Consider the following 22,990-nt stretch of genomic DNA (forward strand, 5'->3'; position numbering starts at 1 on the left):
TATACACATGTCTAGCTAGAATCTCAGTAGTAAACAAAAACTTATGCAGTTAAAACAGTTCATTAAAACTTAAGAGCCGTCTCATCACAGACGTCTCCTATACAGGGTGATATTTATTCAGTGATTGAACCGAACTAATGTCGGTTTAGCTGACAATTTAAAAATAAGGTGTTAATTAAAAATAAATTGAAATTTAAGAACCTTAATTTTTCATCCACATGCTGAAATATTTTAGAGCAAATTTATTTTTTAATTTATTTCCACCAAAAGTCCGTCCTTCCGGGTCCTTCTAAGTTAAAACATAACCTGCTTCAAGATATATCATGGGGTGGCGACATCCTAGGCCACTGATAAAGTTGCACTAAGTCTGTATATGAGGGAGATTGTATGCGTAGATGCGCGCCGTCTCCGCCACTCATGTATAATGCACCGCGGGGACTGGCGGGGACTCAGGTGGCTAAATTAAATTTCAGCATGCAAATGTCACTCGCGACTCACACAAGTCACATAGAAATTACGGGCGCTTTTCGCCGGCAGCCAGACGTCAGACAGTCACATTTTTATTTTTTTCGCAGCGTCTAATTCACGTATTATCGCAGTTGGAAATGAGTCCCGAAGTTGCGGGTCAGGTATAAAATGAGCAGGTATTATTGCAGAAACCTACTAGCTTGCTATTTTGCGAAAATATTTATTTCCTTTAAACTGAGAGCTATTAATTAATTAGGTATTTTCTCAGAATAAAAATATAATTAGCCAAATGAAGCAACATAACGAACGAGCCCTGAACACTTTTACTTTGTATAAAATTACAAAATTAGAATTTAATTTGCATTTAAGGTTTCCGCCAGAACTCCGGGTAAATATTTATTTCGTGGAATAATGATGTGGATTGGAGCGTCTGTTTGTACTCATAACACGCCGTCGTCAGTGTGAGCACCCACAGAAGATCCCCTCACTTCACTGCTAAAGATATACAGGGTTTTGCAAAATTGGTACCGCAAGTTTTTTATAAATTAACAAAAAATAATTTACTACATAATAATGTTATGCTACGGATTAAAACAAACTATCATTAATCACCCCTCCTTTGTGTCACGTGAGTACAAATATTATACAGCGAAAAGTGGCTGGCTCGTTTGCGAATCACCTCTGACGACCGCTTCTGTGATTACAGTAGTGGTGAGCATAGTATAATTAATATGTATACAGTATATTATTACATCGCAAACTCTCATAAATCTCACCTGAGTGTTTAAAATTTAATGTACTCTAATAAAATTTCAAAAGAGTATCCATAAACGTAAAAAATATTATCATACTGAATATAAAATTCAATCTTGATAAACGTGACTATCTCATTACAATAAAGTGGTTTTACAATAAGAAGAGAACCGCAGATAGTGGTGGCGAAATCGAAAATGATTTTCCGTGAGGGCTCTGCCCCCCCCCCCTCGCTGGTTGTTTGACAAGGCATTACCGACGAATTGGAACGTGCCTCAAAGACATCGGCCGCGGACCACTTATTTGAGTTTCAATTATCCGGGTCTCGGCAAATACCGGGCCCGATATGCATAATGCCGGGGCTCAGATATGTCCATGCTCCTTGGACATTGGCCTTTTTTGGCCCGTGTTTGATCGAGCCCGTTTATAAAGGGATTTGCGGAACATGTTCTAATCTGTATTGGACGAGGAGTCCCGCTGTTTGCTTAGAGTCGAACTATATCGGAGATTATTCTGGTATTTGCGTGTTTATTTCCAGTATTTATGAGTGTAAATGCTTGATTCGATTATGTAAAGCTTCTTGAAGTTTATTTTTATTGGTGAATTGAACTAGTTGTTATGTAGTAGAGTTAGTAAAAATAGCATCTTAAGATATAAGTAAATGTGATCTTCACAAAAAATATGTCTAGACTCGAGATTATCCACACATAAAGTTTTTACGTCGCGGTGAACACCAATCTACCCGACCCAAATAAAGTACGCCAATAAACGCGACGCGAAGTAGTCGATAAAAATATAAAAACAAACAGGCGTTCCATTAATAATTTGGGCAATATTTCAGTGTCTCAATATTATCGTAACGCCGTCGGACGTTTATGGAACATTAAAAGCGTGTGTCAAGTGGAGTACGTCGATGGACGTGGCGGACCCGCGTCACGGCGGACAGGCGGCGCGGCGCGGGCCACGGGCGGGGGCGGCGCGTGCACTCATCTTCACAACACGACCCATCACGTCCCCATTGTTGGGGCATGGGTTTCCTTCCAATGAAGGAAGGATTTTAGGCCTAGTCCAATACGCTGGCCAAGTGCCGGTTGGTGGACGTTCGTGAACTATACTTTGTAAAAAATACCACAACACCCTACCTTACCCTATGACATCTCTGCTGTCAAATCCATTTTTTTTTTTTGTGATTTGTGAATTTTGAAGAAAAATCAACTTTATTTACCAGGTAGGTACAAGGAGCATGCCAATTAAACTTTATATTCTAGCACAGTTAAAGAAGCGAGGAAGGAAGAAAAAAAGAGGAAGGAAAATGATTAAGAATGAAAAATTTGACAGCTTGAAATGATTGCCTTCTGCGCTTATCTCACACGCTGAAGTCAGTATCGCTTGTCGCTTGTACATGATCCGCATCGGACTGTAGACAATATTATGAACGTGAAGTGTGATCGGTATTGACGCGTGATCCGGACGCTGTCTTACGTATACTTCATTGTTTATAAAAAAGGTCCACTTAAACAAACTAGGTTGTATTATATGACCGATATAAAAAAAACTTTTTAATAATTTCTGTATTAACGTTAACGGGATAAAAATTACGCTGGCTGAAATTATTCTTCACACTGAAATCATTTTTTTTATACACAAATAACTTTAATGAAAGCTCATTGTAGAAGAGAAGAGGCTATTAATATCATAAGATAATATATTGAATAGTGTGAATAATGATATATTGAATAGTACAAGGAGTGTACCCCATAAATTAATAACGATAAGACATACTAACGGACGGACTCTTCAAACATTAAGCTCACGAAACGAAGCGTTAAGTTGCGTGATGAGAGTCCACTGTGGAGTGGCTTTATAACATAGTAAGTAATAAATATATTATGTATGTATGCAATTTTGAACTTCACTCTGTGTTAAAGATGCTACACTATGCTTAGAAAATTAGAATTTAAAATTCAACCTGTAGTTTCAGGTGCTAGTACAAACGACCAAGTGTTTAAGCAAAAAAAAAAGAATCCGCGAAACGGAATTCACTTTTCGAATTCAAAAGCCAAGCTTTTGAAAACAAACGAAAGAGGAACACAATTAACCGTCCACATGCCATTTCATTGGAACCAAAAATATGCCATTTCGCGGCGGAAAAAACAATAACTGCGGTTTTATTCGTTTCGCCGTACAACCGCCGCCGCGGCTTACAGCGCTGTCACAGCGCGATACCGCGGCGCCGCAGACACGCTCGCACGCAGTGCTCGGGCTGCGACGGAGGGGTTCATTAGGCCCGGGTCTCCTATTTACTCCGTAGGTCGCGTCAAGTGTCACCGCCGTAGGCCGCGTCACAATGCTCATTATGTCTACGCGCCAACGTCAGCGTGTGAGGGAGACCGCATCAGTACATTTCTATAGTGAGCATCGTGACGCGGCTCACGGCGCGACGCTGGACGCGACCTACAGCGAAAATAGGAGACCCAGGCCTTACTGGACAGTATTGAACTACTGCCTATTAGCTGTTGTGGAGTCCATGAACAATCGTAAATGGCACAAATATGGCTAAGAGCTGTGTAAAGGTGCTCTCCGTGATAAAAACTGATGATATTTAATCTCTCATATGACGGAAAAATTAACAAATTTTTCGCTTAAAATGTCACCTTCTGTGTTACTGACATTGTACAAGGGACCTTGTTGTACCCTCTGCTATTATGCACAATCACAATAATCTAGTTCCAATAATGAATAGCTGCCACGTAACTACACTGTGGTAGCAGAAGCATCCGTGTTGTCACTTAATGTTTTAAGCTTTTATTCTCTTCTCTGAGGTTCTATCACTGCCTGCAACATGTTGACCGCAGTACAGTCGCGCGCTAAACCGTAAACAAACGACAATGGCGGCGACTGTACGCGGCGGGGCCGCAATCCCGACGCGCACATAAATTGTATGTGCCAGCTCCTGACGAGTAACTAAGCGGAGATAGCCGACTAAATTTATGGATTGATTACAGTGTGACAGCTTTTTTCATGTTTTTTTTGTAGATAGACGCTTTTATTTTGTGCCTGATATTGGATGTTGCTGTTTTTTAAAACCGTTCCTGTAAATGAGAGCTGTATAAGCTTGATATGTGTACTGCAAGTTCCTATCAATTTTCGTTTGAATGGCGACTTGATTTGTCAGAAACGCTATTATGTCAAATTCTTTGAATGCTGTTCGTATCCTGTCTTAAATTAGAATTAGTCTCGTTTCACTGAAATACTCTTCAATATTTAAATTTCTTCCTGTTCAAGTACCATCGCTCTGGGACCCCCTATATATAAACACATGATACATGCAGTGTAGTACATGTGGCTACAGTTCACACACAAGTCTGGCTGTCCCCGGGGCACGGACCACCGCCTCGTTACGAGCGTCTCAACGACCTATGGACACACTCATGCGTATTAACTTTCACTGTCTTGTCTGGTTGAATGATTGTTTATTGCAAACTACATTTAAATAACTAATATTTTTTATAAACTAGTGACTGGGAAAAATGCGAGACGAAAAAGATAGATGAAAAATGTAGAAATGTTGAAGGTATAACTTTACGAGAGATGTTTGAAACAGCTAAGTGGTAAACGCTATACATTTTTCATTTCCCCACCATGGATTCACCGAGGTGAAAGACTACGTAAACTTTAACTTAACCCACAAAAACAAAGTTTCTGAAAAGAGCCAGCTTTTATCAAATCTAAAATAGAAAATTCATTAAAAACAAACCTATGCGGCGCGACAAAAGAAAATTGCTTCGCGAAAATTCCCCCTAGCCGACGGAAACGCTGCATAAAAGTTGTAAAATCTTCACTGGCCTTTCTATTCGCTGGAAGTTAACGTTAATTTGTCTTTGCTACACATTACCCCTATTGTGGGGCATTTCACCCTCCGCGGGGAAATTAATATCAGGTAGCGGCTCGCCCCAGCGGCAGCGGCAGTCGCAACTTTTACCTATAAAGCACCTATGAGCTGCTCGCGCTAACTTCGAACTCCGTCTTTACGAGAGTTTGCATGCCGTGACGCAGCGCAGAGGGCAATAAATTTAAGTAAGTAATATGCTTCTTTTAACCTCTGGTCTAAATAGATCAGATGTATCTATCCAATGAGGATTACTTTTATAAACAGATAATGAAATAATCAATAAAAAATAATGAAATGCTACCAAAAAGCTTCGTAGCACCTATTTACTACGCGCAGCACGCCGTAGCGTATAGCGTAGCAAATATCGTAGCAACTGTATAATTATGATAATTATTATGGAATACGATTGTACTTTTAGTTAAGTATATTTTTTATACTCTGGCAAATATTGGTTTCTGATATAATAAATCGTATCATACAGTTAATGCGCATATAATTTAAGGAATTGAATTACAAGCTTCTGAGTAGTCGTAGTCTCTGTAAGATCGTGAACTGAAGTCTGCCGGCTCTCTCTAATTAGTGTAATTTTACAATTCCCCTTCACTGGCGAAGCCCGCCACCCCTTCTATACTAATTAATATTATTATGTTCCACAAACACACGCCGCTCCATTTCATTTGTAAAAAACTACATTATTTGATTGCCGGAAATTAATTCTGTTGACTTTGTAAACATTTGGAAAGTTGGTGTTTACTTTCTACACGAGGATCCAGCAGTACACAGTTTACCCATTATTTTTGATTTTTACCGTTACAAAATAGGATAGGTTTAATTAAACATAATTTAGTATATAAAATTATAAACTCAGGTCGTGTTCTATTTATTAAAATCTTACGTCATGTTTCTTATGAAAAGAAAATAAAATAGAATACTTTGATGTTCTGAATCAAGATATTTTAGAGAACTTAGATAGTTCTAAATTATAAATGTATTTCATATACCCTTTATACGACATTATGTTTACGTGGATGCCAAAAAATCTATCATTAATTTTAATGTTGTTGACATTTTGGTTTTCATTAACCATTTAATGGTTTCACGAAAACTATCAGTTGCCACACCATAAAGAACAATGTATATGCATAAAAAAAACAAGAAACATAGACTACCATCATTTTTTACACGTATGCATTGTCCCTAGTAGAACCTGTGCTTCAATCCTACGGGAAAAATCGTTAGCAAAAATAATAAAAAGTGAAATTCCGCCGTGTGCTCTGTGAGCCACCGTGAAACCCGCAGACATTTGTATCTGAATGACTTTAGAATTCAAAGGGAATATTTTCAGTTAAACGTAAAAACCACAGCCTTCCCATTGAGTGAAGCCGGCGAGGCCCTCACCGCGGCTTCATTACGCACACAAAGCGAGCCCGCTGCCTACACCCACAGATATTATATGCAAAAACTCTCTCATTCAACACCGTTACACATTATACAAACATAAATGAATAAAAGCAGAGCGTAAGGCTCCCTCCCCTAGCCGAAGTGTCTGAACTAAAGTTTTGAAGAAATTATGAAAGGCACTAAAATTCCAAACTCCAATCTGCTGAAGGAATGTGATTGCATCACAGCCTTTCCTCCCAATCAGGAGCCTCGGCCACTAACAACGCAACTTCGATTTGAACAAATAAAAGCTGATTAAATTTGAAAAATTGAGCCGGTCGGTCGGATTTACCGACGCAACAGCGGCTACATCGCGTTTCCGATCACGCTCTAATCGTAAATATGAAGGGTTGAGCGCCTTCTGCCTTCTATTGCAAAAAGAGTGCCTGCGTCTCTCCATAAAATATACCCTCTACCTACTCGCTCCCTATTACATATTTATATATGTGAACGCAGTTCTCCGCATATGTTTCTCGCTATTTTATAGCGTGAATAAACTTGGTCTCTCTTTTTCTTTTTAAGTTATTTTTTTGGTAGCGCAAGGTGTTGGGGTCGAAGTTCTATCCCGCTGAAGGTACAGGTAAGGTCATTGTTGGGGCTTAGGGCTGCGTTCATAGGCTCTCCAGTTGGTGGTTGTGGAAATGATGTAGGCGACAACTTTCTTGCGTGTAGACTTTGATTTTATTAATTATTTACAATGTTTTAAATGTACAGTGGCAGTTAGGTGAGAGGCGAATTCGAATGTGTGAGTGTTAGTTGCGCGTGTGAGGTTCTACAGGCTTCTTCAATGACGTAGGCAGGCGGACATCGTGTTGGCGTCTTCTTATTGGTCCCCGTGAATATGTCGTGATGAAGGCTGGCTCTGATTGGCTGTTCATGACGTGATATTCCGAGAGTGGCGCCATCTAGTGCTCAGTGCGTGTATTAGCTGCTCTGCTTATCAGCTAGCGTACTAGTGTGCCGTAACATACTCCCGGCCTTGGAACCGTCAGGTTTCAACAGGAACAGTCATCCACAGGAAGCGGGCATATTTTGGAGAATGCCCTGCGTGTAGTCCCATTGGCGGTTCTGATATCGGCCACTCTTGATATGCCATCTCTGCCCGGGTAGACTCGTGTGATGCGACCCAGGCTCCACTTCAATGGTGGTAGATTGTCATCTTTGATGAGAACCATGGTGTGCTCCTTCAAGTCCTCACTGCTCGTCCTCCACTTGATCCTCTGCTGCAGCTCCGAGACGTACTCCTTGGACCACCTGGCCCAGAAGTGCTGGCGGATCTGCTCGACTCTCTGGTAGCGTGTGAGGCGCAGCATCGGCTTGTCTCGCAGGTCGGCGGTGGCAGGTGCTGTAAGTGGACGGCCAACCAGGAAATGGGCAGGAGTTAGAGGAAGGAAGTCGTTGGGGTCAGAGGACAATGGAGTTAGTGGGCGAGAGTTTAGTATGGCTTCAACTTGTGTCAAAGCTGTCGTGAATTCTTCAAAAGTTAAATGCGCGTTACCTACCACTCGTCGCAAGTGGTGCTTACAACTTTTGACTCCACGTTCCCACAAGCCCCCAAAATGACTAGCGTACGGAGGTATAGTGTGAAATTTTATACTTTGAGAAGTTGCGTAATCTTTTATTTCATCGGAACAGTTCTTAAGGAACTTAGAAAGTTCATTATTAGCGCCTACAAAGTTTTTTCCATTATCAGAAAATATTTCTGCAGGTTTATTTCTACGACTAATAAATCGCTTCAGAACTAATATGTAAGCCTCTGATGATAAGTCTGAAGCGAGCTCCAAATGCACTGCGCGTGTAACAAAGCATACAAATATGCATATGTATGCCTTTACCGTGATAGCACCCCTACCTCTACGGTTCAATATGAGCACAGGACCAGCGTAGTCTACCCCACAGCGTTCGAATGGAAACCCAGGTTGTAACCTTTGCGCGGGTAAGTTACCCATGATGGGTTGTAGTGTCTGGGCGCGCAGGCGGGCGCACGTGACGCAGGCGTGCACGACGCGGCGCGCGAGCGAGCGGCCGGCGACCGGCCACCACGCCTCCCTCACGGTGTACAACAGAAGCTGCGGAGCTGCGTGCATCAGTTGTTTATGTTGATGTCTAAACAATAACAGCGTGAAATAATGTTTAGATGATAATAAGGCAGGATGCTTTTTATTAAAACTAAAATCTAAGGAGTTCTGTATGCGACCTCCCACACGAATAATTTGTTTATCATCTAAGAATAAATTCAGTTTCGATAAACTATTTGATTTAGATACTGACAGACCATTTTTATTGAATAAGTCGGAGAATGATTCCCTTTGTGCTAATTTTGTCAGTGTTGTGAGCGATTCATTAAGTTCGTCAACTGATAACGGGCCTATTCTTTTGATTTTGTTGCGCGCGTTATAAATAAACCTTAAGGCGTAGGCACCCGCTCGTTGCATGCGAACAAACTGTGAAAACCTATTAAAATCAAGCCATGACTCATCATTATTTTGTTGTGTTACATGACTTTGTACGGCAGTTGGCTTTATTTCGGGTAACTCTGTGTGATTAGGTACTAACGGTGCCTTCAAGCTCGTTACGTCAAACTGAGGGTCATGTAGGTATGTAGGGCCATTCCACCAAAGACTATTTTCTTTTAACATACCTAAACTTTGTCCACGTGATACTATATCGGCTGGGTTATCTTTACCACTAACATGCCGCCATTGACATAGACTGTCTTTGGTAAGTTCATGAATCTCCGCGACCCTATTTTGAACAAACGTTTTCAGCAAGTTACATGGCATACGTAGCCATCCTAATACTATAGTTGAGTCAGTCCAAAATACGACGTTATCGAACTTCGATCTGAGCGAGTTAATTATCTTGTGATAAAGTCGTGCGCCTACTAATGCTCCCGAGAGCTCCAGCCGTGGAATGCTAACTGGTTGAAGCGACGCGACCTTGCCCTTGGAATAAAGTAACCTTACGGTAACAGCTGATCTGTTATCAATTGTGCGTATGTATGCGCACGAGCCATAAGCTACCTGAGATGCATCGGTAAATATATGAAGCTCTTTGCGTGTGTTGTTACAACCCATTACATAACGTGGTATGCGTATTTCATTGAGCGACGACAAACTATTTACAAACGATATCCATGATTGTGCGATATTTAATGGTACTATTTCATCCCAACCCAGCTTTAACAAATATAGACTTTGAAGTAAAGTTTTTGCTGTTGTGATCACCGGATTTATTAAGCCGATTGGATCGAAAATTTGAGATGCACCTGATAATATTTTACGTTTAGTTATATCCTCAGTCCCCCCTGAAAACTTTGTGTGAAAATACAACTCATCACTAAGATTGTACCAGCCTAATCCTAATGTTTTGCACTGACTATCTTCACCTAGTGATAACTCTTTGGCCATTTCGCTACTAGATAAATCGTTGTCAAAATTAAATATCCATTTGCGCAAAGGGAAGCAGCCTGACTGTAAAACATTAGCCGTATCGTGACAGATTTTTAATAATTTTGATGCGCTGTCATCACCGGTACACAAATCATCGACGTAAAAATCATTATTTATTGTTCTAGCTACGTCGGGGTCGTTGCATTCATTAGCAAGTTGTTTCAGACATCTACAGCTTAGGAAGGCGGCACTGGCTTCGCCATAAGTCACTGTGTTTAAATGATAAGTTTGTATCGGATCTGATGGATTATCGCGCCAGAGTATCATTTGTAGGTCACGCTGTTTAGGCTCGACGCTCACTTGTCGGTACATTTTTTCAATGTCGGCACATGCTACGTACCGACATTCCCTAAACCGTAGCAAAATACCTATCAAATCCCCTTGAATTGCTGGTCCTACGTACTGTAAGTCGTTTAGTGATTTACCACTAGAAGATGGTGTGTTTGCTTCAAAAACAACTCTTAATCGGGACGTGGTTGCATGTTCGCGATATACCCCGTGATGAGGCATTATGTAATAGGGTGAGTTATAAGAGTCAACGCGTGTCATGTGACCTAACTTTATGTACTCATGAATAAACTCTCGGTACATAAGCTTAAGACTCTCGTTACGATTTAAACGTTTTTCTAATGCTAAGAAACGTTTTTCTGCGTGTATGTATGAGTCACCTAAAGTGTCGGGTGAATGTTTAAAAGGTATGCGTACACTAAACCTCCCGTCAGATAACCGCGCTGTCGTCTGTACGAAGTGCTCCTCACATGCACGCTCCTCATCATTCATGTGCGTATTCCCTAACTTGCTCTCAATAGGTAACTGTTCTATTTCCCAAAACTTGCGTAATTGGGTATCTATAGCTTCCGTACTGTCTATAGACTGCGTGAAATAACACTGAACTTGCTTGCGATAGCTTGGTTCAGAATAAATAGGGCCAGAAATAATCCACCCTAATTTAGTGTTTTGAAGGAAGGGACCGCTCGATAGTCTCATTCTTCCTTCACATAACAACTCCCAAAATATGTCCACACCTAGAAGAATGTCTATGCTTTCACATTCATAGTAGGTTGGATCCGCCAAGTGAACATGATCGGGGATATCAATGTTGCAATGATCGATAGTAACAGTTGGTACTGTTGATGTGATTCGCGGTAATACGAAACACTTTAGGCGCGCAATAAAGGTGCTGATTGTAGATTTTACTTGGATGTCACACAGTTGCGTACTTTCTGTGACTAATCCTCCTACACCTTGAATTTGTTGAGTGGACTGTATTGAATTTAATTTTAGTTTGTTGCATAACGACTGCGTGATAAAACTACGTTCACTACCGTTATCTAATAACACGCGTGCTTTATGAAAACAACCTGCATTGTCGGCTATCTCAACTATTGCTGTCGATAATAAGACTTGTTGCACCGGAATTGAGCGAGCGGAGTTTAGTTCGAGGTGTGCGTTATGAACCTGAATAGAACTATTCTTATCATTGGAGTCAGCTGAGCTCCCTTTGTCCCCCGTCGCAATCAAGGTCAACGACTGGTTGTTTACGTTTTCACTATTACATTTATAGTTGCAAATTAGTGAATTATGTTTTTTATCACATTTCCTACACGGACCGTACCTACATTCAGTGCTAGCGTGTCCTGACCGAAGGCAGTTTTCACACAACTTATTCTCCTGAATAAACTTTAGTCTATCCTGAATATTGCAATTCAGAAATGATTCACACGAATATAACGAGTGCTTACCGTTGCACTTGGGACATGGTTTGTTGCGATTGAAACTGTTGTGATTATGCGGTGATTTATTCTTTGTTTTTTCGGTGATGACGTTGCAATGAATTTTAGGCGAATTTTGATTATTGTTAGGTTTTTTATTATGTTCGCGTGACGTGTAGAAACTGGTTGTAGGTTTATTGTGATTTAAATTGATTGTCTCCAACATATCCGCCCTGTCCCTAAGAAAGTTAATTAAATCGGTTATCTTTATTGACGAACTAGAATCGTTGCACATTGATAACAATCTACTTTTGTATTGTTCCCACTCACGTTCTGTTATTTGATCTAATTTGGACACGGCCATGTAAACAATGAGTGTGTCCCAATGCTCGACGGGTTCACCGAGCATTTTCAAGGAACGTATGTTTTTTAGAATGGTATCAATGAACTTTCTAATGTGGTCAGGTGATTCTTTTGATAAAGATTGCAGGGAAAACAATGATTTTACATGTGTGTGCACTAATAACCTGCTATTGTTGTACCTATTCAATAACAACTCCCATGCAATGGAGTAGTTGGCAGATGAAATTTCGATAGAATCGATCACGGATTTTGCGTCACCTATTAATGATCTTTTCAGATAATGAAGTTTACCGAAATTATCTACTTTGCTGTTGTTATGAACTAGGGATGTAAACGTGTCACGAAACTCTAACCAGTGCTCATATGAACCATCAAAGGTAGGTAGACTTATTGTAGGCAATTGAACTGATGCGCATTCAAAATTAGATGATTTTGAGCTCCCTGCAGACCTATCATCGTTGGTCATGCATTGAGCCTTAGCAAGGACACTATAATAATCCATTTCGAAGGTTTCCCGGCTTTCAATCTGACTAGATAGTTCACTATCAGAAATATTTTCTTCAATTTTGTTTTGAATTTCGTTAAACTCGGCATACAAATTTAATGCGCCTTGCATGCGTAACTTTAATTCTGCGCGCTGACTTTCTGATAACGTTTTATCAGCAAACTTATCTACATATTTAGAAAAGTTCGTTAATCTACCTTTAATAGATCCTCTTTTCTTGTTAAGGACTTTAATTAGCTCATCTATCTTTGGTGACGTGTCCCTAGTGCTAGTCATCATGGTGCGAGTGAAAATGTGGAGTACTTACAGCTTTTAGCAGGTCGTAGCTGATGTGTAGGTAGCACAGGCACAAGCACAAGCGACAGGTGGTAAGCAGATGATGAGGCAATTTTATGGCACTGGAATGAGATAAGCACACTTTGACACAAATTGTAAGGATGGGTGAGGGCAGGATATTGCGGTCGGCCTGTCTCACCAGATGATGCGTGATGCTGCCTGCTGCTGAGTGTTGAAGCCGATCTTCCACGAGTGCGTCTTCACCGTCCAAGGAGCTGGTTCCAGCAGGTGTTCGGCGTAGAAGGTCCAGATGTTGGGGCTTAGGGCTGCGTTCATAGGCTCTCCAGTTGGTGGTTGTGGAAATGATGTAGGCGACAACTTTCTTGCGTGTAGACTTTGATTTTATTAATTATTTACAATGTTTTAAATGTACAGTGGCAGTTAGGTGAGAGGCGAATTCGAATGTGTGAGTGTTAGTTGCGCGTGTGAGGTTCTACAGGCTTCTTCAATGACGTAGGCAGGCGGACATCGTGTTGGCGTCTTCTTATTGGTCCCCGTGAATATGTCGTGATGAAGGCTGGCTCTGATTGGCTGTTCATGACGTGATATTCCGAGAGTGGCGCCATCTAGTGCTCAGTGCGTGTATTAGCTGCTCTGCTTATCAGCTAGCGTACTAGTGTGCCGTAACAGTCATTTCATATAGATTTTCTTACAAAAGCACAGAATAATAACTAGTACCAGGTACAGAAGTCCATCTTCGCAATGGCTATCAAAGAAATATGACTCCATCCCATAAGCAATAAGATCTAATTTAGATCGCGCTCCAGCCGCACACGTTTTTATTTACTTACCTACCAATTTATTTTTGAGGGAATATGCGCCTTATTTCACTGGACTACGGTGCATAATAAGTTATACGTGGTTATACGCATTGAAAAAGAAGCCACCTTAGGGTTGCCTCAGCACCACAGACTTCAACGTTTACTAAGCAACGGACTGAGTTTGTAAAAAGAATGTCATGATATTAAAACAAAATAATTTGAATTTAGAATACAAAGCTATTCCAAACTTATTTTCTATTGGAAATGACTAGTTGAAGCTACGGCAATTTCATAGTTAAAGACCTATTCATAGATCTATTATTTGAAGTAAAAGTAAAAGAAAGAGGTAGATAGGTACCTATATCTACGTAAAACATTTACTTCAGTCAAAAAATGTTTTTTTTCTTCATAATGTGTGATAATATTGAGATGAAATTGATCATGATGTTCTGTTTTAGTTTAGTTGAGCACGAATCCCACTCAGCTCACATTTTATAATCGATTCATTAATACATTTTGAAGGTAGTTGTGTCTGTAAATTTAACATGGGGAAAAAAAGGGTTTGTAGTTCGTATTAATTTCATTTCAAATAAGGAACGTAGAAGAAATCAATAAAATACTTAGATTAGTTTTACCTGTCAGCATCTTTTGGTAATCTAAAAAAAATTAAATTTTGATCACGATCCGTATTTAAGCAATTAAATACGGCACAGTATTTTTTTGCTGCTTTTTTTCTTTTTATGTCCATTTTTCTATTCATAAATTTTAATAAATACCTAAATACGACATTTATAAACTAGTACGAAATAGGAACAAATAGCGCGCGCGTGTATCGTCTTCCGCTTGCGGCAGCCGACTAGATTTGCCCACTCGACGCGGCAGGCGCCAGGCTGGCGCCTGCGCCGCCCACGCGCGGAGTGACACAGGCCTGACAAAAGTTACAATGTTATTTAGTTAGAAAGTACCTATGCATTATCGAATTAATAGTAAAACTGTATTTTACCTTTGCATAGGTATAGCATTATTTTACATAATAATATAGCATTTATACTATAAGTGATCAGTCGTGTACAAAGATGACTCTCGGCTGAGTCTACTAACACGAAGAGTGAATCACAGCGACAACCAATTAGCAGACAAGGCCCCCGGCGCTGCTTACGACCTCAGTTCTAATTTCGACATTTCCAAGCTCTGTGACGTGTGCGGTTGGCTTAAAATTACAATTTTCATTCGGGAATTGCACAAATAATTGTTTCATCTCTCGGTATCTAATGGATATTATTTTGGTTACTGGTTCTGGTATGAATTCATATTCTATCTATATGGATTCTAAAGTTGTATATAAGTATGCGCAAAAGTTGCAGTTTCATAAGGCAGTGTAGCGACCAAGAACAAGCTAACCTAGCGTGGCGCAAAGGCTAGCCGGACCACGACCGTGATAGGTTCCTGTAGTACCAGGATGGAGGCTGAGAACAGAATGTTGAAGCGACCACTGGGCAGCACTGAGCAGACTATACCTAGGAGCATAATTTGTCTGATAAATTGTACGTTGTCTACTACCTCGCATATTCACAATAAATTATAACTGCAAACGGATATCTGTTGTCTCAGGACTCAAAAATGCACGCTCGAGCTCAGAAGTGAAAATAAGGTCGGTTTAAAACCAACTTTTTCACTTTATCCGAAATTCCCCGATATAAAAATAAAAAAACCTAAATTGGACAATAACAATAATGTGAAATTTAAAGTCCATAGCGATAATGTTCCGGGGGATCCCGCCGCCGCCGCCGCCGCCGGATCGCGATAAATTCCGCGCCAACACAATAATGGCGTCTTCTCTAACTTTTCGCCGACGAATAACGAGTTTTTAAGTTTGTGGCAAAGCGAAAAATGTCTCTTTCTCGATTTTTCCGCGGCACAATGTAATGCGATGTGCGGATTCAAAGATATTTATACTTAGGCATGTTTGATTTTCTATCAAACTTGTAAAATGAAGACGCAGGCCTAGCGTTAGCGTGGAGCCTTCGCCTCACGGCCACATTCTGTTTAATGTTGGCAAAAAATTAGTGTTGTATGCGAGAAAATCTTAACTTTTATAGCTTTCTGCAAACTATCAACACAATGCCATATACATTATTATAATATTAAGAAAAAAAAATTATCAATACGTATATCAGTTGCGTCTGATAAGATATAATTTATTTTCGATTATTGTTGGATGTTCTTGAGAAGAGAGGTATATTATATCCATGTTTTTATTACCATATACAGTAATAATATAAGTTTGTACTTAATTTTATAAAATAATATGATTTGATTATATCCTTTAGTATTCTTTTACCTTAGACCATATTTTTTGGAGATCTCGAGAAAATTACAGGAGGAAAAACGGCCTCACTTTCAATAAAACTGTCGTCTTTATTTAACAGGACAGAAGTTATCTCCACACAGTGCGGCGAGCTCGTGATACGCACCCGTGGAGTCACTTCACACTATAGACCAGTATGTAGGTGTAAGTACTATCGACTAGCAGTCGTTATAATTACAATACTCATTGTTTCTCGAACCCACAACTTTAATTCTCTGTGATCATTTTCTGCATACCTACGTGGTAGAGCCGTACAATTAACTGCGATCGTTTTAGTACAAATTTGAAAACATGCAAGCTATTGTAACTAGAAAGACCAAAAAAGGAATATCCGATAAATCATAGTTCTAAGAGTTTATCTATTTACCTATATCAAAAGATAAAAGTTTACAAAACAAGATGTAAACTTCACAAATATTATACTTAATTAAAGGAAGTATCTTTATTTATTTATCTTAGCCAGGTTAGTTAGTCGGATTTCACAAATTTTACAAACCAGCAAAATACATTAGCATATTTCATTTCCTTTCAGTCCCTACACCAGGAGTCCCTAACCGCCTCCATACTTATGAATTACTCCGCACATCACAAATTTATTCAAGGTCTCAACTTCCCCGCGCCAAATGAAGGAGGTGAGAAGTTGAAAAGTTTTTATTGTTGAGGTACAGAACTTATCTCTCGCCTCGAGTTAGCGAGTGTAGCTTCAACAGCTCCCAAAGACTAGTGCGAGTGATTACAAACAACAAGTGTACAAGCCAGGGCAGGTCTTCATGCAGTGCCGGCGCTGGTCCACAGATGGGTTGGAAAATTGAACCCTTCATTTAAGCCGCCATTAATGCAAAGCGCCAAGTTTCGTGATCTTATACACAATTATGCAGTCATAAGTTTCGGATTAAATAATAAGAGAAAAGCGGCTGATATATCTTTGATAATAGAGGTAGGTACCTCTACTACTACTTGCTACACTACTTAAACTATAAACTCAACCGAAACTTAAAAATCCATTTACTGAAAGACTCGTAATAATTGTATGACACTCGGACAAACCACTTATCTAGCGTAACGAATGGAATAGTGGTTAATGACCCTGACTGCTATGCGGTTGCGGTGGAAGATCCCGTGGGTTCGATTCCCGGCCGGGCAGATATTTGTATTTGTTTTCACTCGGATCTTGGTTGTTAATATGTATAATATAATATGTATCTGTGCAGATATTATAACAGCTGTCCCATACCCTATTACAGGCTCTGTCTAGTACACATAATGTTACACAAACCTTAACATCATTATCATAAATACTTTGTTAAATCGCGCCCCAAAATACCTATTGTGTCTAAAATTATATTTTATCCCAGTAAGGGAGCGTGACAAAACTAACTTTCTAAATGAGGTCCAGCAGTTCGCGATGTTCATGATCGATACAGCGAAGTCTATCACCTCTTATCGAGCTCAGAATATCGTTTAAAGTTGGTCCGCGGCAACTCGCCTTTAATATTCATCGAACAACTAATATTGAGATGTTATTCAAGCTAACTTGAAAGAGAAATTGTTTTAACGATTTTTAAAGGAGTTTTAGTACTTTGATACTTTCCCAAGCGCTTTAGTCCGGGGGTCGAGTTTCATTCTGCGGCTGAGCGGCGCGTTGTCGCCTCAACTTTATAACTACGTTTAAACTCATGGATGATGTTCCAAAAGAGTTTTCGGCTCTTCTACTTTCTAATATCGTACAACAACAAGTTTGAATAGTAGCTGTTACAGAGCTATGGTTCATAAAAGTAATTAGGTACATAAGCATTTTCTTTTTGTTCATTTCGTTTCTTTCTATGGCATTAAATTGTATCATTCGCGTCCAAAAACAATAAAAGTCTCGCGTGTTGATTTCCATCTATTACGAGCACAAACAACCGGCAACAGATACAGTAACAGAGTCGCTATCGAAAACATGGAATATTATTAGAGGTCATAAACAACACGGAATAAACGTGTAGATTTTTTATGGTCCTGCGATAAATTCCTCGAGAGCTGGGCCTCGATTCACGTAGCAAGACGTAAGCGTTATCGCGGCGACTAAAATTTTCAGGCATGGCTCATAAGATCTACACGGCTAAAATGTGATCGAAATCTAGTCTCATAGATCCTAATATGTGCGTGGATGGTTATAAATTAAATAACACCCATTATTATTTCATAGTTGGTCTAAAACTTAGGTTTAAAATGGCAGTGGCTGAGTAACGGTGGTCGTTTTGCTCCGTGAATCGAGGCCCTCCCTGCGCCGCCACCGCTGTATCGCTGTATTCATTCCAAATTTCAATGTCCTTTTATCTGCAGGGAAGAAAGCCATAAACATTGTCATAAATTGCTGTTATTTGTGAATTTTCTTTGAGTTTATTTTCCTTCCAGCCAGTGGACAGATGTTTGTTACGTGGATTGCGTACAAAGGGGAATGTTGTACGCACAAATAGGAACATGATAGGTGCTTACTGCGCAGTATACGCATGATTTAGACATTGTATTACACATCGTTATTAGCATAAATAGATGTATTACAGTCATATTACTAGTTAAAATACTGTTGCTAGTAACATAAGCCTAGTAAAAACCGTAAAAAAAAATAGAAAATTAAAAGTAAAAAAGTGTAGTGAATAAACCACGACGGGCGAGCGTATGCCGACCACGTGTTCAATATTGGGATTGGCTCAGAACTCAGAATTGCTATCAATTTCTCTTCGGAACTGGATCAGATTTAATTATTCAGGGCTCGGCTCGGGCGCTGCCAGAATCCTGCTAAAGTGGGCTGAAGACGAGAAGAAGACATTATGTAGAGGTTTTTTAACATTTATAGATTCTTACTAGTTTATCCTGTGATCTTTCACTTCTACTTAAAGTACCTACTTACGCATAAGTTATCTAGTGGGAATTTTATATTGCTTTAAAGTTAAATATTATTCAATTTAGCACAATAATACCAAAAGGATAATAATGATATAATCTGTACGATTTTGCAGTTTTAGATTTTTATTACTACTATGTTTATTACTTGTTGTAGATTACAGTAAAGCTTTCGACAGTCTATCTCATTCTTCAATTTTCGAAGCTCTAGAAAATCAAAAAATTCCCAACACATATATAGACCTCATCAAAATCATTTATCAAAATAGCACGGCAAAAATAAAATTACAGTCACCTGGACCACTTTTTGACATAGAAAAAGGCGTGAAACAGGGAGATCCGCTATCTCCAAAGCTATTTACCTGCACGCTCGAAGAGGTATTCAGAAAGCTCGCGGTTTCATGGGAAAACAAAGGTATCGACATCGGTGGCAGAAGATTAACCAATCTTCGCTTCGCCGATGATATCGTGCTGTTTTCCCCGTCGGCATCAACACTCGAACGCATGCTGCAAGATCTCAGCACGGCAAGCCTTCAAGTCGGATTATCGATGAATCGGTCCAAAACGAAGATCATGTCTAACAGCGTGAAACATAGGGTCACGGTAGACGGTCAGGATATACAATATGTCAACGAGTACATTTACTTAGGCCAGCTAGTCTCATTCGAAAACAGGCAAGACAAGGAGATCGATAGACGCATCGATAACGCCTGGTCTATGAAGCAGCTGATGAAGGGCAACCTTCCACTGTCACTCAAGCGCAAACTCGTTGACATGTGTATCTTGCCCGTCCTAACCTACGGCGCACAGACATGGTCACTGACCGAACATCAAAAGACCAGACTGAAGGTCTGCCAAAGAGCGATGGAGCGTAGTATTCTAGGTGTAAAATTGACAGACCGTGTCAGGAACACCGCACTACGCTCCCAAACCCGCATAATCGATGTTGGTGTCGAGACCGCGAAGCTCAAATGGAACTGGGCCGGCCACGTCTGCCGAATGCACCCGGACCGGTGGGCCAAGATAGCGACCGAGTGGGTGCCGGGCGACGGGCGCCGGCGGAGAGGCAGGCCGAGAAGGAGGTGGCGGGACGACCTCGTCAAATATTTGCCGGATTGGGAGGTAGCCGCATTGGATCGGGAGAAGTGGAAAATTAAAGGGGAGGTCTTTGCCCAGCAGTGGGAAAACACTTAGACTAACTAAAAAAAAAAAAAAAAAAAAATGTTTATTACTCAGTCACAGATAAAGAGTATAAAGACATTTCAAAGAATCACTACAGTTAGTATTCGTTATAAGTATTTTATTATCATAAATAAATGATATACACTCACGGGCAATGAAAAGTTTCCACTGGGAAATACACCAAATTACTCCTAAACGGAAAAGCAAGCTTTATGACGCCTTCTGCAACATTGAAGTACATTTAACGGAGCATCAGGATATTACCACTAAATTATATTAACTATTATTTTTATATTTTATTCAAAATTTTAATTAAATATTGGAAAAAAATTCGGTCGTTTGGTGTCAGTTTTTTGTGAGTTGAACTATTTCATTGCCCGTGAGTGTACATACTCGTCGGTATTACTAATACAGTTCCATGTAAAATATCAATGCTTCTTTTTTCTTCATCATCCTCCCTCGCTGCACCAGCTCACACGAACACCTGCACCTGGTATGTGAGTGGGTCGTTGCGGGTGCCCTTCAGCCGGATGTTCACGAAGGGGAACCCCACGCCGCCCGACGTGATGGTGGCCTTCGACTTGGAGCCGATGTCTTGGTCCAGCGCGTATACGCCCTGGAGACAGAAGGAGTTGGTCAGGAAAGATAGCGCAGGAGTTTTTTGTTACCGTTCTTCTTCAAAGACAAATGGTTTTTCGAACGGGGAGTAGTTTGTAAAAATTACCTTTATCAGAAACAATTTATTATGTAAACTCTTATTTATTAGGATTACTTTTTTCACTATAAGTACTATTTTTAATGAGTTAGATAAACCAAATGTTTTATAGAATAGTTTAAAAATCTTGTTATCTTGTAATAAATGTTAAAATAATATCTATGTTGTCCGTCTTTTATAAGTTGGTCTACAACACTCACCCGTATCAGCTGGTTTGCAGGGTTCGTGTAGAACACATTCTTGGTCCTGGTGGTGAAGGGGATCCCGGAGAGGCTGACTTTCTCCGAATAAGCCAGCACCCCCGTGGAGCCCACCTGCAGGTCATACCCCTGCGCGGAGTATGCACACAGCGCCAACACACTCACCAACAAAACGGAATTAAACGACATTTTGAAAGAAAAAATGTAGGTGTGGTTATGACAAAATTCTGTTGGCGTCTAAAGGTGTTTTCCTAGTGTTTCCTGAGAGTAATCTCCTTTTATCCAACCCGGTATCTGAAGATCAGCGTCACGGCTACAAGATGCGGTGTAAATTCGTCGAATCCGATATCTAAACAATGTGTTATGTTGCGAGTTTCGAAGAATTTGTTTAAAAGAATATGGTTTTAGAGTCTGTTATCAGTGTTGATGGGTTTATCTGGATCGTATCAGAAAATATGGATATGTAGGAGATCAAACAGTAGATAGTAGAAACCGCGATAATACAGCGTGCATATATACACCTGCGAGCAATGAAAAAGTTTCAATGACATATGGAACGGCAATGACAGGTGGAACTTTTTCATTGCTATCGAGTATACATACCATATCTTTATTACATTATCTAATGTAAGTAATATCTAGTAAGGTAAGTAGAAGTTTATTGTAGCACTTACTTTTCGCCCGTGTTATCTAAGTATGTCCCAATGTTACAGTGAGTAAATCAATAACGCAAGTTGTCAATTTATTGATTTATAGATTTACTCGTACTTACATTATGAGCACACTCCTTTCACCTTTTATAAGCATAAACAATAATTAGCTTAATAAGAAATACCGTGAAGCTTAACGAATGAATAATACTTTCCGTCACGTCACAGGCAGTATACAACTGTCCTTCATGTGTTCATTCCACTGAAGAGTTCATCCTTCGCGATAATTAATAACTCGTCTCCATACACTTGTGTAATGTATAACTTGCACGATATTATTCGTGGTATGTATCATACCGTTTCATTGCCTGCCGACAAAAAAAAACGTAAAAGGTAGGATACTGAATAAAGGTGCCGTGTAGGATTTTAGAAATCTTCAAAAAGAATATATCCAGAAAGGGCGTACAAAAATAGATCTTTCAGGTATTTAAATACGAGTAATAAGTAGATTGGAAAATGAATGTCACAGCTCATTTGTTAAGTAGGTACATTTCTATAAAGGTACAATTATTCGTCGTTATTTTAAAAATCCATAAACGAAACGTTTGAACACGGTAAGTGGTAATAAATGAAGGAGATATGATCGCCGCGTCGTCTATTCATCATCGTCGCTGAGACAGTGACGCCCAGTTTACTTCCTAACATTTATTATGTCCTGGTACTTACTGCGCCTTTACGGTGTGCCACATGAGCGATTAAGATTTTTTACAGTAAAAAATTGCTTTTTATTGTTTCAAAATATTATAATTACTTACTACATCAATGTTAAAAAATATATATCAACACGGGTCCGGATCCGGATATGCTAGAAATCCAAGCAAATAAATGACATCATTTTCATAATTTCAAATTTTATTTCCCACACACGCAAACGCCTCAAAAAGCTTGTGAACGCGAAAACTCTCTAATTGCCTTTAACTCAACGGCTCTAACAAAAGGAAGCTGTTATAGAAACTGTAACAAAAACGATTATAGAAACTGACACCAATAAAAACTCCGGGAACAAACAGGCGTAACAACTCAGAACTCTCATGCCATTGCTTTGGCCAAAATGCAGTTCGCATTTGTTTTTAAAAAAAGTCGCGTTCACGGAATATACGTGCTAAAGTGGAGGCGCGAGGCCCTCCACTCGGCCCCAGTTATTTGTTCGTGTACAACAAAAGTAATAATGTGCTCCGTGCATGTTTGGCTCATTGAGAATGTTATAGTTTTGTTCCGGAGGTGTTTCGTTTAAAATTGTCTCG

At 39.8% G+C, this 22,990-nt stretch overlaps 2 protein-coding genes across 2 annotated transcripts; both read right to left on the minus strand.

The window, feature by feature from the left end:
- Positions 1-7,548: 7,548 nt before the first annotated feature.
- LOC125490306 lies at positions 7,549-10,317 on the minus strand. Its single transcript, XM_048629141.1, has 2 exons — positions 8,406-10,317; positions 7,549-7,898 (listed from the first exon to the last, which is right to left on the minus strand). Exons 1-2 carry the CDS (start codon positions 10,315-10,317, stop codon positions 7,549-7,551), a joined length of 2,262 nt encoding a protein of 753 aa, XP_048485098.1.
- Positions 10,318-20,407: 10,090 nt separating this feature from the next.
- On the minus strand, positions 20,408-21,293 carry LOC105390815. The gene is made up of 2 exons (XM_011562176.3): positions 21,037-21,293; positions 20,408-20,737 (listed from the first exon to the last, which is right to left on the minus strand). The coding sequence occupies exons 1-2, from the start codon at positions 21,223-21,225 to the stop codon at positions 20,594-20,596; spliced, it is 333 nt and encodes a 110-aa protein (XP_011560478.2). The 5' UTR covers positions 21,226-21,293; the 3' UTR covers positions 20,408-20,593.
- Positions 21,294-22,990: the final 1,697 nt, after the last annotated feature.

The sequence above is a fragment of the Plutella xylostella genome, chromosome 22 (genome assembly GCF_932276165.1).
Source record: "Plutella xylostella chromosome 22, ilPluXylo3.1, whole genome shotgun sequence".
NCBI lineage: Eukaryota > Metazoa > Arthropoda > Insecta > Lepidoptera > Plutellidae > Plutella > Plutella xylostella.